This window comes from Mobula hypostoma, chromosome 4 (assembly GCF_963921235.1).
Source record: "Mobula hypostoma chromosome 4, sMobHyp1.1, whole genome shotgun sequence".
Lineage (NCBI taxonomy): Eukaryota > Metazoa > Chordata > Chondrichthyes > Myliobatiformes > Myliobatidae > Mobula > Mobula hypostoma.
In genome coordinates, this window is record NC_086100.1 from 151,360,033 (window position 1) to 151,377,638 (window position 17,606).

The 17,606-nt window shown below is 40.2% G+C and overlaps 1 protein-coding gene across 1 annotated transcript in view; it reads left to right on the forward strand.

The window, feature by feature from the left end:
- The window catches only part of polr2b (RNA polymerase II subunit B), a 53,145-nt gene that overhangs the window by 24,111 nt on the left and 11,428 nt on the right, over positions 1-17,606 (forward strand). Inside the window, exons 10-16 of the mRNA XM_063046722.1 lie at positions 2,462-2,648; positions 3,685-3,828; positions 4,557-4,696; positions 5,211-5,322; positions 8,705-8,859; positions 11,365-11,563; positions 16,425-16,593. Coding sequence (XP_062902792.1) covers positions 2,462-2,648; positions 3,685-3,828; positions 4,557-4,696; positions 5,211-5,322; positions 8,705-8,859; positions 11,365-11,563; positions 16,425-16,593 — 1,106 coding nt within the window. The remainder of the gene's footprint in view (positions 1-2,461; positions 2,649-3,684; positions 3,829-4,556; positions 4,697-5,210; positions 5,323-8,704; positions 8,860-11,364; positions 11,564-16,424; positions 16,594-17,606) is intronic.

Here is a 17,606-nt window from a genome sequence, read left to right on the forward strand (position 1 = left end):
TAAACAATCACAGTCTAAGTTCAAAAAAGTTTGTCATCTTCTGGGGCAATGCTTTCTACAAAAACTGTTGGAAGTCCTGTTTTCCAACCAATGAGATGAGACTGGAGGTGTGGGTTTTAGAGGTCCATGCCCTATTTTTTAAAAAAAAGACACAAAAAGTCAGGTTACTGACAGAGCCTGCGCTGTTCTCAAGAAAGGTCTGTTTATGTGCACTATGCCTCGATCAAAACAACTTTCAGAGGACCTTAGAAGAATTATTGTAGAGATGTATGAAGCTAGAAAAGGCTACCAGAAGTATTTCTAAAGACCTGAATGTTCATCAGTCCACAGTAAAAGAAAATTGTCTACAAATGGAGGAAATTTAGTACTGTTGCCATTCCACCCATCTTGGCAACCTGCAAAGATCACACCAAGAGCACAACGTTCAATGCTGAAGAAGGTGAAAAAGAACCACAGGGTAACAGCAAAAGACCTGCAGAAATCTCTAGAACTTGCTAAAGTCTCTTCATGTGTCCACTACAAGAAAAACACTGAACAAGAATGATGTTCTTGGAAGGATACCATGATGGAAACCACTGCTCTCCAAAAAAAAACGCTGCTGCACATCTCAAGTTTGCAAAGGACCACCTGGATGTTCCACAATGCTTCTGGGACAATGTTCTGTGGACAGATGAGTCAAAAGTTGAACCTTTGATAGACATTGCTATGTTTGGAGGAAAAAGGGCATTGCACACCAACACCAAAACCTCATCCCAACTGTGAAGCATGGTGGAAGGAACATCATGGTTTGGGGTTGCATTGCTCACTCAGGGCCTGGACAGCTTGCAATCATTGAGGAACAATAAATTCAAAATTGTAACAAGACATTTTACAGGCGAATGTCAGGGGGCTCCTTGCATAACCATGAGTTTTGGAGGCATATAAGGAGACGTTGGTAGAAATAGGTTCCTCGCATAACTGTGAATCCGCATTGTCTGAAGACGCATATAACGAGGATAGGGTGTATTCAATAAGGCAGGGGTCCCCAACCGTTTTTTGCACTGCGGACCGATTTAATATTGACAATATTTTTGCGGACCGGCCGACCCAGGGTTGGGGGGGGTGGTGGTGTTGCCAATGGACAAGAGTAGCAGTCAAATACGTTGTGTTTACCCCGAGAAAGACTACAATGACCATGAAGCCTTGCGCGGGAACCAGTGCGCATGTGCGTCGTGACCTGCCGATTTTTTTTCCCCCTGCAAATCCTTTTTGGCGATTCTGTTCCGGGGGTGGGGTGGGGGGAGGAGTGTTAATCACGACCGGAATATAGGTGATAAGTGGCTAATACACTCAATTTCGTTTCTAAAAGGGTTTATCTAACGAATTTAATATTAAACACACCGCATATTTTCCTCGCATGAATATAGTGATAAGTCAATTATCAGGGGAGCTTGAAGTAAGTGTTGAACGAACTTCCAGTAGAAGTGGCAGAAGCAGGTTCGATATTAATCATTTAAAGAAAAATTGGATAGGTATATGGACAGGAAAGGAATGGAGGGTTATGGGCTGAGTGCAGGTCGGCGGGACTAGGTGAGAGTAGCGTTCGGCACGGACTAGAAGGGCCGAGATGGCCTGTTTCCGTGCTGTAGTTATTATATGGTTATATAAGTAAGTCAATAGCATCATAGCATTTTAAGTAACGTTTGGATATTAAACACACAGCACATATTTTCCCCGTATGAATATATAAAATCGTTGCAACACACCAATCAGTGGGAGCCCTGGGCTTGTTTTCCTGCAACAAGATGGTCCCATCGAGGGGTGATGGGAGACAACGATACTCGAAGGGGGTTCCCTATGTCCAGTCTGTTCCACGATTTAGTTTTCGTTGCATTCATTGCAGAGATATGTTGGAAATGGAAGCAACATTTTCAGTGCTTTCGTGGCTATCTCAGGATATTTAGCCTTGACTTTGATCCAGAATGCTGGCAAAGATGTTTCGTCAAACATACTTTTCAGCCCGCTGTCATTTGCAAGCACGAGGAGTTGATCTCCTTCCCACACTGACATGGATGACGCGCTGTTAATGACCTCGCATGCATAATGGCTCAACAGTGCGTGACAGCGAATGAGCAAGGGTGCCGCTGACTCATATCGCCAAATCATACAGTTTCCTCGCGGCCCGGTAGTTGGGGACCGCTGCAGTAAGGACCTGCCCAATCTCTGATTCCAGTCATGTTTCTTTTACTATCCCTGATGGTTCCACCCTCACTGGCCATCTTCTTGTTCTACATATGTGTGGAATACCTTGTAGAACTTGATAAAATTTCTAGTCTTTTAACTATTGTACCTTCTAAAACAAACCCATTTTGTTCTGGGGGATTAACATTCTTAAAATATTATATAGTGGCTGATAAACACCTTTTTGTAATAAACGCATCTACAAGCAAAGTAAAATTATGGTTCAAATTGTCATCTTCAGAATGTTTAAGAACCTACTGAAAGAAGTCCGGATATACTCTCAGAAGTTTATAGACAGAGGGAAAGATTTTAACCTGGAATTAGCAATCAAAACACGGATTATTTCTGATGGGCTGAAATATTCACTTGCAACAGGAAATTGGGGAGATCAAAAGAAGGCTCATCAAGCCAGAGCTGGTGTATCTCAGGTAAAATTCTTTTACGGAAACATGCATTCTTTTCCTATATATAAATATTCTTCAGATAATGTTTTGATGGTAAGCTGATAAATGTTTCCTGTGATAGTGAATGCAACCTGAGTAAGATTGTGGTAATTTTAGTAATGCTCAATTTTTAGGATCATCTTGTATATCAGTCCACTTTACACAGGTCTGTGTTGATTTGATTCCATAAATTTGTCTCCTCTTTGGTCATTGAGATGAGTATGTAACTAAAGCAGAGATGGCCACATCTGGTGAAGAACAAGTGCCAAAAGAACTTACAAATATTTGAGCCTGCCATTCAATGTAGAGTTCTGGAAAATGGTGCTTCATGTGGCAATGGTGAGGATAGTCATGCAGAAGTTTGCTGGCTAAATTATAGGAGGCTGTAGTCTTATTTTAGAATTGACCTCGTGCACGTACCCCTCTCAAAAAAAACTGTATTGGATTCATCCTATTTGTACATTCCTTGTACTTAAAACAAAATTAGCTTGTACCCACACTTCAGTATGGCCTTTTGTTCGGTCACAAACAGGAGAAAATCTGCAGTTGCTGGAAATCCAAGCAGTGCACACAGAATGCTGGAGGAACTCAGCAAGCCAGGCAGCATCAATGGAAAATACGTCATGCTGAAGGGTCACGGCCTGAAATGTTGACTGTACTCTTTTTTTTCCATAAATGCTGAGTTCCTCCAGCATTTTGTGTGTGTTTTCTGGCATTTTGTCTAAATCTCTTTTCCGCCAACCTCCATTTGTTGGACATATCTAAAACAAGAAGCGGTAACCAAAAATTTACTGCAGCTTCTGTTGTCTCTTATACAAGTAATTATCAAAAGATCCTGAAAATATTAATGCATATCTTCAAGCATTGTTTTAACAAAAATCTTTCATATATGTACAAATGTATAAAATGAATTTTTTTCTGAATGTACAGTAAAAAAAAAACAGGTCTCAGGACTTGATGAAGTGTGCAATTTCTAAAATACAACCTTGGATTGATTATTTAACTATTCAATTGCAAATAGGTGTTGAACCGTTTGACTTTTGCTTCAACCCTCTCTCATCTTCGTCGTCTTAACTCTCCAATTGGAAGAGATGGGAAGCTGGCAAAACCTAGACAGCTTCATAATACACTCTGGGGTATGATTTGCCCTGCTGAGACACCAGAGGTAAGTTCAAGCATTATAGTCAATGGAAATAAAAATTGTCATTTTCATCAGTTTTGTACATCCATTGGTGGTGTGTTGAGTCAAAAGATGTCTGAGAGACACTAGGGGGCATGTGAGCAAAGCAGAGGTATCACCTAAATAAGACTGGTATTCAAATGAGCATGGCATATAAAATTAATGACAGTTATTAGTTGTACTGAGAAGGGAACATAATGACTGGAATCAGGACTGAAAAATAACTGCTGGAGGAACTCAGCGCGTCAGACAGCATCTCTGGAGACAACAGTATAGTAGGTGTTTCAGATCGAGGCCCTGCATCGGTTCCTGATGGAGGATCTCACTCTGGAATGTTAACTATCCTTTCACCTCCAGAGATGTTGCCTGACTCTACGTTCCTGAGCCCAGGTGGGTGTGCGTATTACTGGACAGCAGGCAGCAGATCCTGGTTGTGAGTGGAGACCAGCACATTGTGGCCCTTTGTGTTACCTATGGATGTTAAAGGAATACTTAAGTGCTTTCTTCTAACCTGTGGCTTGAAGAGATGATGGATAATATAATTCTAACTGTTTTAGTTGCATTGAAAATAAAACCTGTATTTCTCTTAATTTTTTCTTGTACTTTTTGACTGGGATGTACAACTCTTCTGAGCTGGTTGCATTGATATTCTAGTCAAATAATGAAATGTGCAGTTGTAAGTTTAAATATAACATCTTATTGTGTTGTTTCAGGGTCATGCTGTTGGACTAGTGAAAAATCTGGCTTTAATGGCTTATATTTCTGTTGGGTCTCAGCCCTCACCCATTTTGGAGTTCTTGGAGGAGTGGAGTATGGAAAATCTTGAAGAAATTTCTCCTGCTGCTATTGCGGAGTAAGTGAGGGTAACAGATTGTCTTTTTTATTAAGAGATCCAATGTGGAATAGGCCCTTGTGTACTGTTTGAGCTGAGCCACTTCAGCAAACCCTGATTTAACCCTAGCTTAATAACGGGTCAGTTTACAGTGATGAATTAACCTACTAACCAGTACGTCTTTTGACAGTGGGAGGAAATTGGAGAAAACCCACATGTTCCATGGGGAGGACATACAGTCTCCTTACTAATGGCCTCGGAATTCAATTCCAAACGCCAATGACCTGAGCTGTAATAGCATCACGCTACTGTGGCACCCATATATTTAGAAAAAATAACTGCAATAGTAACCATTAACTCTGAAGAATAGAAATGTAAATGTTTGCATAGCATTGTGTGAGGGCATGGTTAGCCTTGGAGTAACTTGATACCCTGCAATGATTCACATATGAATCAGCTCATGGACTTACAAAATATTTGCCTGAGGCATTAAATATATTTCTTAGAAGATGTTCTCCATTTTTATTTCCCTTAGTGCTACAAAGATTTTTGTCAATGGTTGTTGGGTTGGTATACATAAAGATCCTGACCAGTTGATGACTACGCTAAGGAAGCTTAGACGTCAGATGGACATCATTGTATCTGAGGTACTCCAAATATCTTTTTCTACTCAGAGATTAGATCTTTTACTTTAATTGTATCATGGAGGCTAATTACACCCTCATTCATAAAATCAAACCTGATACATCTCTTCATTGCTGGCGTGCTATCCAATTATTATAAAAGCAGTTTTGTTTGGCATTAAGGTCGTCCATGTACCTAAAAGAGTTTGGAATAGGATATGGGAAAATATGCTTCACTGCTTCTTAATTAACCTATGTCATTCTCTTTTTGAAAACAAAAAAAAAAATTGGGATTAAATTTTAAAATTTGTTGAAACAGTTTATTTTTAAACTTGGAAATTGTTTTTCTACATCCATTCACAACAGTTTCATGGTACTGGACTAGACTGGTAGAATCTCATGTAACATTTAAAATCATAGATGATTTTTTCCAGTGGCTTCCATTACAGAAAACTTGAATCACAAGCTCATTTTGCAGCTGTAATAGAATCATATGATGCTACAGCACAGAAACAGGCCCTTCAGCCCATCTAGTCTGTAACTAAACTTTATTGACCAACCTCCCATGGGGCTTCTGTACCTCCTACCTGATGGTAACAACGAGAAAGGGGTATGCCCTGAGTGCAGGGGGTCCTTGATAATGCACACTGCCTTTCTGAGACACCGCTCCTTGAAGCTGTCTTGGGTACTTTGAAGGCTTGTACCCAAGATGGAGCTGACTAAATTTACAACCCTCTGCGGCTTCTTTCGGCCCTGTGCAGTAGCCCTTCACCCTCCATACCAGATAGTGATGCAGCCTGTCACAGTGCTCTCCACAGTACATCTGAAGAAGTTTTTGAGCATTTTTGTTGACATACCAAATCTCTTCAAACTCCTAATGAAGTATAGTCGTTGTGTTGCCTTCTCTATAGCTGCATCTATATGTTGGGACCAGGTTAGGTTTTCAAAGATCTTGACACCCAGGATTTTGAAACTGCTCATTCTCTCCACTTCTGATCCCTCTATGAGGATTGGATATGTCCCTACGTCTTACCCTTCCTGAAGTCCACAATCAGCTCCTTCGTCTACTGACGTTGAGTGCAAGGTTGTTGCTGTGACACCACTCCACTAGTTTGTATATGTTGCTCCTGTACGCCCTCTCATCTCCATCTGAGATTCTACCAAAACTGGTTGTATCATCAGCAAATTTGTAGATGGTATTTGAGCTAAGCCTAGCATGGTCATGGGTGTAAAGAGAGTAGAGCAGTGGGCTAAGCACGCACCCCAGAAGTGTGTCAGTGTTGATAGTATGTAGGCTTAACAGCATCTTTGTTCACAACCACTCTTCCATCCTTTCTGGCACTCTTGTTCTCATCTCCCTGCAACTTTAGTCCCCAGTAGTAAACCTTCCCACTAGGATATGTTCTTCTTCCCCCCCCCCAACCCCCAAATTCAGGTGAAAACTGTTTTTCTGTACAGGTCCCATCTTCACTGGAAGAGAACCCAATGATCTCAAAATCTGAAGCCCTTCCTCCTGCACCAACTCCTCAGCCAGTTGTTGAACTGTATGATCTTCCTACTTCTGAGTTCACTAAAACATGGCACAGGTAGCAATCATGAGATCACAACACTGGAGGTCCTGTCCTTTAACTTAGCACCTAACTCCCTGAACTCACTTTGCAGAACCTCATCACCTCTCTCACCCATGTCAATGGTTCTGATGCAGATCACAGTCTCTGGCTGCTCACTCTCCCACTTAAGAAAGCTGTGAACTCTGTCTGAGATGTCCCTGACTCAAGAATCTCCTTCTTACCTACAGAACCTCATTTCTGTTCCCTAACCAATGAATCCCCTATCACTACAGCTCTCCCTTTGCCTCCCTTCCCTTCTGAGCCACAGACCCAGACTCCGTGCCAGAGACATGCTTGCTGATGCTTCTCCCTGGTAGGACCCCCCCCCCCCCCCGCCAACATTATGTAAAGTGGTTTACTTATTTTTGAGGGGAATGGCCACAGGGATACCCTGCACTGGCTGCCTATTTCCTTTCCCTTTCCTGACAATTACCCAGGTACCTGCGTCCTACAGCTTAGGGGTGACTACCTCCTTGTGGCTCCTGTCTATCACCTTCTCATCCTCCTATAAGCTGAAGGTTATTGAGCAGCAGCTCCAGTTCATTAATATGTTCTCTAAGGAGCTGCAGTTTGGCGCACTTGATGCAGATGTAGTTATCAGGGAGACTCCCAAAGTTCCCACGTCTCGCACAAGGAGCATACAACTAACTGGACGCATTTTCAACCCACTAGTTATATACTGACAGAAAAAAAAAGCTTACTGGAAGCTCACTTAGCGTCTACGTCTATTTTGCCCAAGTCTGTTGAGCCAAAGCCGGACCACTCTTAACCCTGCCCCACTCCAAAAGTTGTCGCTCTGCTTACACCCCCTTCTTGGCTCAAACAATAATTCACTGCTGCTGAAAAGTTTGTGAATGGTTCCCACCCTGCAAGATGTCACTCTTGCTACTTCAAACAGTGGCTCACTCCCAATGAAAGATTTGATTATTAATTTAAGATTCTTTAGTTGTCCTTTCATGAAGATAAATATTTTCTTTCTGATTTTTTTGCCAATTTACTTCCTGTCTGTTGGTCTCAAGAATTGAATAAGGAAGTAGTCTGTACTCGTACCACCTTAGAGTCCTGATGAAGGGTCTCAGCCTGAAACATCAACTGTATTCTTTTCCATAGATACAGCCTGGCCTGCTGAGTTCCTCCAGCATTTTGTGTGTGTACCTTGGGATAATTGCCCGATTTCAGACAAATTAATTTACTAGTGACGAAATTCCAGATGAAGCCTTTTCTGAGCTTGTCTCTATTCCCAGTGATATGGAGATGTTGTATGCATTATCCTTGCTGAAGAACAAGCTTGTTATTGCTCAAAATTGTCATGTCAACATTCTCACATCTTTATTGGTAGAGTTTAAATCAAATGCAGTTTCTAATGTTAGTGTACTTTCCCTTTTAGTTTTTGCACCTGATGCTTTTAATTTGCAATGAATAAATGTTTCTAGTCTCTTACCTGACCTTTGTTATCCTGGCCTTTCTCCATATTTCCATTTTATCTAAGTTTTCCTAGCTCCTTTTTTGACCATAGACATATCTAGGTTACCCTTGTTACTTAGAGTTATATATTAAAATAGTCTGGAGCTTATAAAGCTGCACACAAGCAAAGGTGACGCACAAGGATGAAATATAGGCAAAAAGAGAGAAGAAAAACATTGCACAAAAGATGCTGTGGAAGTGATCTTTTGTGTGATGCTATAAACTTGTGCGTGAAAACAAATGATATATATTGAGAATGTGATTTAATAAAAACACTTAGAAAATTGTGAGATGTTGTTTGCTAATTTACTAACAGAATTTTTCTTCTAAAGGTATCCATGGTGAGAGATATCCGCGAACGTGAAATTCGGATTTATACGGATGCAGGTAGAATTTGTCGCCCACTTTTGATTGTAGAGAAGCAAAAACTGCTGCTGAAGAAAAGGCACATTGATCAATTAAAAGAGCGAGAGTATAACAATTACAGGTATGTGATGAAAAGCATACAGCAATCCTAAGAAAGTACAAATGTCTTTGCTCTTCAAGTTTCTGCTTAACACTTTTTTAAAAAAAAAACAATGAGTTTGGCCATGTATATTGAATTAAACATGTAGTTTGTACAGTTAGCAGCTTCTGAATTTTTCCTTTGCAAGTCCCTTTAGCCTGTCTTTCTGTCCCCATTCTCAAGCATTTTACTTGGCTTTCCTTTGGGTGGCTCTAGTAACTCCTCCAAGTACCAATGTGATAGCAGGTTCCATATTTAAGTCATTCTGTTTGTAAAGATGTCCCACCTGAATTGTGCAATTCATTTTTTAGTGACTTTCATAGCTTAAAACCCTTGATTTTGGCCCTCTTCACCATGTAAATGTTTTTCCTACATCCAGTTTGCCAAATACATAATTTGAAAAAAAAAGTTGGGTCAAAAAATAACTTATTTAGGAGTTCTCCAGAAGAATGCCAACCAAATATTATTATGCACCATACCCTGATGTCTGCGTTTGGTTTGTTTCTTGTAATCTAATGTATATTAGAATCTGCTGAGAGGCATTATCCTAAAAATCTTAAGACTGTACACTGTTAGATTCCATTTTTTTATGCGTAATCTTCAAATGTAAATCTGACTAGTATTTGCAGATTAATACCATTTTGGCTTTTGCTTGTGGCTTAGAGTAGAACACAGAACAAAGCAAGTAAATATTTTAAAAATGAACTATTAAAATCTTCCAGCAAGTTGGATTTCTATTGGTTTTGTTTAATTTAGTTTTTGGGGTTATAATTTGCCTCAAACTTGATGCAATAGAGTAGAGAGTATTCCTTTCTTGAAATCAACTTGCCAACTTTAGAGAAAAAATATCTTTATTTGAATCTCTGAAAAGGTTTACTAATGCCCAAAGAACACTAGTTTGTGGTTCATATTCGCAACTACTCTTTGTTCTCATGTTAAACTCATGTTCTCCATTTTTTATTTGCACAGGTTGTATTTTTTTGCACATTGGTTGTTCATCAGTCTTATGCAAAGTTATTTGTGAAATTCTGTTCTGTTTTTTCCTGTAAATGGCTGCGGGAAAATAAATCTCAAGGGAGTATATGGCAATATATATGTACTTTGATAATAAATCAACTTTGAACTATCTATAGTACTTCGATCACAGATTCAAGTCTTGCTTCAGAGACATGACAAAAATCCAGATTGACACACCAATGCACTACTGACTCTGTAATACACTGCCAAAGCTGCCATCTTTTCTAGAAGAATTTGAACAGAATTTACTGTTAAATATTTATAAAAAGATCTTGCCTAAATAGCTATAGGACGCATGGAAGATCTCCTTGTTACGCTGGCCAGTATGCTAATTATTGCCCCATCAATATACACTCAGTGGGCATTTTATTAGATATCTCCTGTTCATGGTCTTCTGCTGCTGTAGCCCATCCACTTCAAGGTTCAACATGTGCATTTAGAGATGTTCTTCTGCATAGACGCCTGTTAGCTTGAACCAATCTGACAATTCTCTGACCTCCTTCATTAACAAGGCGGTTTTGCCCCCAGAACTACCTCTCACTGGCTGTTTCTTCTTTTTCATACCATTCTCTGTAACATCTAGAGGTTGCTGTACGTGAAAGTCCCAGGCCAGCAGTATCTGAGATATGCAGACCACCACATCTGGCACCAACAATCAAGCCATGGTCAAAGTCATTTAGATCACATTTCTTCCCCATTCTGATGTTTGGTCTGAACAACAACTGAACCTCTTGATCATGTCTGCTTGCTTTTCTGTATCGAGTTGCTGCCACATGATTGACTGATTAAATATTTGTGTTAAAGAGCAGGTGTACCTAATAAAGTGGCCACTGAGTGTACATCAGACGTTGCTTCATACAAACAGCTGAAATTGATAAATTTGCATAAGTGTTTCTACCTACACTATGGAAAGTTTCTTCCATATGTGTTATTATTTGATGGATTTATCACCTTCATATGGCAGTTGCTCTACCCAAGTCTGCAAGAAGTTGCAGAGGGTTGTGAACACGGCCAAGTCCATTATGTAAATCAGCCTCCCCTCTATTTACTCTGTTTACACTTCCTGCTGCAAACATGGTCAAATACACTTCCAACCCTACTCATTTTCTCTTCTCCCCCTCCTGTTGGGCAGAAGATATAAAAGCCTGAGAGCATAAGGCACCAGGCTCAAGGACAGCTACTGTTACCAGATTCTTGAAGGGACCGCTTGTGCATTAAAGTATGAATTCCTAATTTTTCAATCACTTTTGTCGTAGCTCTTGTCCTTTGTTTGTCTGTTTGCCTACATTGCACTGCACTTTCTCTGTAACTGCAGCACCACATCCTGCATTCTGTTTTCCTTTTACTGCATTGATATAATATGACATTTATGACACACAAAAGCTTTTCACTGTATCTTGGTACATGTAAAAATATTAATAAACCCAATACTGGGTTGAATGTAATGACTAAGTTCATTTTCATCCTCAGTTGGCAGGATCTTGTGGCGAGTGGTGTGGTAGAATATATTGATACGTTAGAAGAGGAGACTGTGATGCTGGCCATGACTCCTGATGACTTGCAAGAAAAAGGTGTTGCATACTGTTCAACATATACACATTGTGAGATTCATCCATCCATGATTCTTGGTGTTTGTGCATCGATTATCCCATTCCCTGATCATAATCAGGTGAGTAAGACTAAACGTATCCAAGATGAGTTTAAGAGTAAACTCTTGAAAGATCTAATAAATATCACAGGGATTCAGTTTCATCCAGAGAAAGTTGTCATTATTTTTGAGTTAATGTAACAACATTTCAGCGGTAGCAAAGGGTAGAACATTGGACAGTACAGTAGAAGCATTTTAGCTCACCATGTTGTGCCAAACTTTTAACGTACTCTTAAGTTCAATCTAACCCTTCCCTGCTACATAGCCCTCCAATTTTAATTCATCCATGCATCTATCTAAGATTCTCTTAAGTTCCCTAACATATCTGCCTCTACCAGCACCTCTGGCAGCACATTCCATGCACCCACCACTGTGTGTGTGTGTGTGTGTGTGTGTGTGTGTGTGTGTGTGGAAAAAAATACCTCTGAGATACGCACGCATGCACACTCACTCACTCACTCCTCCAGGCACCTTAAAATTATGCCTCCTTGTATTAGCCATTTATGCCTGGAAAAAGTCGGGGGGCATGGGAATCAGGAAACTTGGATGCATGGATTCAGAATTGCCTCGTCCGCAGAAGGCATCTTCTGCATATTAGTAGACTGAGCATATTCTGCCCAGAGGGTGCTGACCAGTGGTGTCCACAGGGAAACTACTAGGGAAAAGTTTGGCTGTCCACTCTACGCATGCCTCTTATCATCATATACACCTCTATCAAGTTATATTTCATCCTCCTTCATTTCAAAGACAACATCTGTAGCTTGCTCAACCTATTCTCAAAAGATATACTCTCTTAATTCTATTAGCATCCTGGTAAATCTCCTCTGCACCTTCTCCAAAGCTTCCACATCCTTCCTATAATGAACACAACATTCCAAGTGTGGTCTAACTAGACTTGTATAGAGCTGCAACATTCCCTCATGTTTCTTAAACTCAAATCCCCCCCCACCCCAACTGAAGCAGGCCAACACGCCACAAGCTGATTTAAATATTCTATCAACTTGCATGGGAACTTTGAGATGTCTGTGGACGTAGACCCCAAAATTCTTCTGTTCCTCCACTACTGAGAATCCTGATACTAAACCAGTACTTTGTCATCAAGTTCGACCTTCCAAAGTGTATCACTTCACACTTTTCCGACTGAACTCAACTGCTCCTTCTCAGCCGAGCTCTGCACCCAATCAGTGACCCATTGTAACCTACTACAATCTTCTACACCGCCCACAACACCACCAAACTTCATGTCATCTGCACCTTGCCAACCCACCCTTCTACCTCCTCATCCAAATCATTGATAAAAACGCAAATAACATGGGTCCCAGAATACATTCTTATGGAACACCACTAGTCAGAACCCTCCGGTCAGAATACGCTCAATCTACTACCACCCTCAGCCTTCAGTGGAAAAGGCAATCACCTGGATCTCATGCTTCCTGACATTCTGAATGGCTACCATGGGAAACTTTGAATGCCACTTGCATCACATCCACTCACTACTTTGTCAGTTTGTTTTGTCACTTCCTCAAAGAAGTGACCTGCCACTCACAAAGCCATGCAGACTATCCCTAACAGACTATGCTTCTCCAGGTGATCGTAAATCCTGTCTCTGAGAATCCTCTCCAATAGTTTGCCCACCACTGAAATAAGAAAAGACACCAAGATTGTCATGTACAAGCGAAAGTTACTTTAAGCTCTTGATGTGTCTTATCTGGCATCTGTTACCTCTGGAATCAACTTTTCAATAGATTTACTCACTTTCATTAGTAATTCGCTTTCAATTCAGTTAAGTTTTGGGATAACAAATTCTGCCTGTTCTTCATAACTCAATAATCAAAATTTTCTTTTGGCTCTTGAAAACTTAGTTGTAATTTGTTGTATTACTACTTTGTCCTGGTTCCAATAAAGGAAGTTAAGCTTTCCCATAGCAAGCTTATTGAAATCTGTTAAAAACATGACACAACGATCAGTTTTGCTTTCTCTGAAAGTTCTCATTGTTTCTAGGCCTGTGTTCTTGGATATTAAAATTGGTAGAGAATCTCTGCGTATTGAGGAATGCAGTGTGAACTTCAGGATTAAAGATTTTTCATTTTAATGATCCATTTACCTACCATTTCCTTGTATCAGTATTAAATTGGAATAGAAGGCAGAACAGCAACAGCTGGAGTTTCAGGGAGAGCTCGGAAGTAATCTAAAGGGAGGATGAAACCACTATGGCTGACAAGGGAACTCAAAGGCAGCATAAAAACAATAGTGAGGACATTTAATATAGCAAAAATTAGTGGGAAGCTAGAGGATTGGGAAACTTTGAAAATCCACAGTGGGCAACTAAAAAGCAATAAGGAGAGAAAAGGTGTAATATGAAGATAAAGCCAATAATATAAAGGAAAATACCAAAAGTTTTCAGATATATAAAGAGGAAGTGAGAATGGATATTGAGCCACTGGAAAATGATGCTGGAGAGGGGTAATTGAGTACAAAGAAATACTGGATGGATTTAAGTGTTTTGCTTCAGTGTTCATTCTGGAGGACACTAGCAGTATGCCAGAAATTTGAGAGTATAGAAGGAAGAAGTCAGTGCAGTTGCTTTTGCTAAGGAAAAGGTGCTTGGAAAGCTGAAAGATTTGAAGGTAGATTAGTATTCTGGACCAGATGGACTACAGTCCAGGGTTTAGAAAGAGCTGAAGAGATTGTGGAAGCATTGGTAATGATCTTTCAAGAATGATTCTGGAAAATTGCAAATGTCATTCCATTCTTTAAGAAGGGATGGAGGCAAAAAGTAAGGAAATTATATACCTGATTTTAGTGGTTGGGAAGATGTTGGAGTCCATTATTATGTATGACGTTTCAGGTACTTGGAGGCATATGATAAAATAGGTCAAAGACAACATAGTTTCCTTAAGGGGAAATCTTGCTTGACAAATCTGTGGGAATTCATGATAGACAAACCAGAGTCAATGGATGTTTACTTAGATTTTCAGAATTTTTTTGACGAAGTGCTGATTGTGAGGCTGCTTAACAAGATAAGAACTCAGGACATACAAAAGATACTGGTATGGATAGAAGATTGGCTATTTGGCAGGAGGTAAAGAGTAGGAATAAAGGGGACCTTTTCTGGTTGGCTGCTGGCGACATGGTGTTCTGCAGGGGTTGCTGTTGGGACTGCTTTTCAAGTTATGTCAGTGATCTGGATGACAAAATTGATGACTTTGTGGCCATGTTTGTGAACGATATGAAGATAGATGGAGGGATGGGTAGAGCTGAAGAAGCAGAGGCTGCAGAAGGACAGACAGCTTAGAAGAATGGTCAAAGAAGTGACAGATGGAATAGTGTCAGGAATGTATGATCATACACTTTAGTAGAAGAAATAAGGCACTGACTATTTTCTAGACAGGGAGAAAATTCAGAAATCTGAGGTGCAAAGGCACTTGGAAGTCCTCATGCAGAATTTCCCGAAGGTTGACTTGCAAGTTGAGTTGGTAGTAAGGAAGGCAAAAGGAATGTTAGCATTCATTTCAAGAGGATTAGAATATTAAAAATAAGGATGTGATCCTGAGGCTTTATCAGGTATTTTTGAGACCGCACTTGGAATATTGTGAGCAGTTTTTGGGCCCCTTATCTAAGAAAAGACATGCCAGGATTGTAGAGGGTTCAGAGGAGATTCACAAGAATGTTTCCAGGAGCGTTTGATAGCTCTGGCTGGGCCTGTACTCGCTGGAGTTTAGAAGAATGATAGGGGATCTCATTGAAACGCATCGAATATCGAAAGGCTTGCATGCGCACAGTCATTTTCCTAGGATTATTGAATCAAGAAATATAGAGGACATAGACTTAGGGTAAGAGAGAAGAGATTTAATATAAACCTGAGGGGTAACTATTTCACACAGAGGATGATCCTAATATAGAAGGAGCTACCAGAAGTGGTTGAGGAAGATGCATTAACAACATTTCAAAAGCACTTGGACAGCGACATGGATAGGAAAGGCGTAGCAGAATAGCGGCTAAACACTGTTAGGAGACATTCTTTAAGAATTTTGATCAGCATGGGCCAATAGGACCAAGGAGCCTATTTCTGAGCTCTATGATTCTTATTTGCACACTTTGACCACTGGGTGGCACCAAAGGAATGTCTGTTCAAATCTCTGCTAATGTTTGTATTGTATAATGCATGATTTGTCAGGGGTGGGAGGGGGGATAAAGCTGTCTGTGATTTTCTTGGCTCTTTTTATCAACCTTTTAAACAGGTCCCCTGATCTGAAATTGTTGTGGCTGCCCATGAGACAGTCCAATTTCTGAACCTACCAACTAAGAATTGCGCAGGTGGCTTTGGACATCCAGACATTCTAGGCATCATCTTTCTTCTTTTCAATATATGATAACTAAATGTTAAACCTTTTTGACTATTCTTAGTTTTTCGGTCTGCAAATTCATTTTCTTCCCTCCCAACTATACTGAGATGATGTAACATAGGGTTTACTTTTCAGAGCACTATGCAGTGAAACTATTTAAGTATATGTACGTGTTTTCAGATTCACTACCCTTTCGAGCCAACTCCCCCTCTCCTGCAAATTACCACTCCTATTTGCTGCTGATCAGACATTGCACCTTCCTATTGAGATTGTTATCCACCAATTCAGGTGCAATATTTGTTTTCCTCCTGTCCCCTTCATGTGTTACTAGTAATTTAACAACTTTTGATTTGAGAGAAGAAACATCATTGATTATCATAAAGGGTCTTTGTTCTATCAGTTCTAGTTGCATTATCATACCCGTGGGGAGGTGTAGGGAAATTTTAATTATATGTTCTATAAAACTAATGCTGAAAGTAACAATTTACTTGAAGGTGGATTTACTGTCTTGCTGTCTTTTCCATCTATTATTCTAGTCTCCCAGAAATACGTATCAATCTGCTATGGGTAAACAAGCTATGGGAGTTTATATTACCAACTTCCATGTGCGAATGGACACCCTGGCACATGTGCTGTACTATCCACAGAAACCACTTGTTACAACACGTTCCATGGAGTACCTGCGATTCAGAGAGCTACCAGCTGGTGAGTGACTGATAAAATTAAAAAAAAACTAGATGTTACAAGTACATGGAATCAGTGTAGATGCCATTGTTGAAGTAAAGCCCAATCTCTTTATTGTGTTAACCCTGATCATACGTTTGAATGCCATTTAAGAAGTTACAGAAGTAGAAATTATGTATTTGAAGTGCTTTGGTGTTCATTTTAATCTTTTCACTGTGAAGCTTATTTTGAAAGCAGTTATCTTTATTCATAACTATAGGGCAACGTTACAATTTAAATCTAACACTTTAAGTTTGCAATTCACTTTCCATTATAAATGCAAGAGATTCTTCAGATGCTGGAAATCTGAGCAATACACACAGTGTTGGAGGAACTCAGCAAGTCAGGTAGCATCTGTAAGGGGCAATAAACAGTCAATGTTTTGATCATCAGGATTGGATTGGAAGGGAAGGTGGCGGGGGTGGGGGGAGCTGTATAAGCTGTCAAGTGATAGGTAATAAGATCAGCTGAGGAAAAGTGGTGGGGTGAGGGGTGGGGGAGGAGTAAGAAACTGGAAAGTAAGAAGTGCAAAAGGTAAAGGGCTGAAGGAGAAATCTAATAGGAAAGGACTGGACCATGGAAGAAAGGGAAGGAGGAGAGGAACCAGAGGCAAGTGATGGGCAGGCAAAGGGAAGGGAAGAGAAGAGGTAAAAAGGGAACCAGAATGGTGAATGAAATAAGAGAAAAGCAGGGAGGGGGGCGTAACTACCAGTTCACTCTACCCATCACCTCCCAGCTTTTTACTTCATCTTCCCCTCCCCATCTACCCACCTAATTTCTGGTCTGAAATGTCAACTGTTTGTTCCCCTCCACAGATGCTGCCTGACTTGTCTAGTTCTTCCAGCATTTTGTGTGTGGTTCATTTTCTGTTACCTGTGTTTCATGAACGTAACACCACAGTATAAATACTGAGCTTGTCAGCTTTCACAAATACCTTAATACTGTATCCAAAAATGATCTGGACATTATTATGAACCTTGTGGAAATGTTCACAT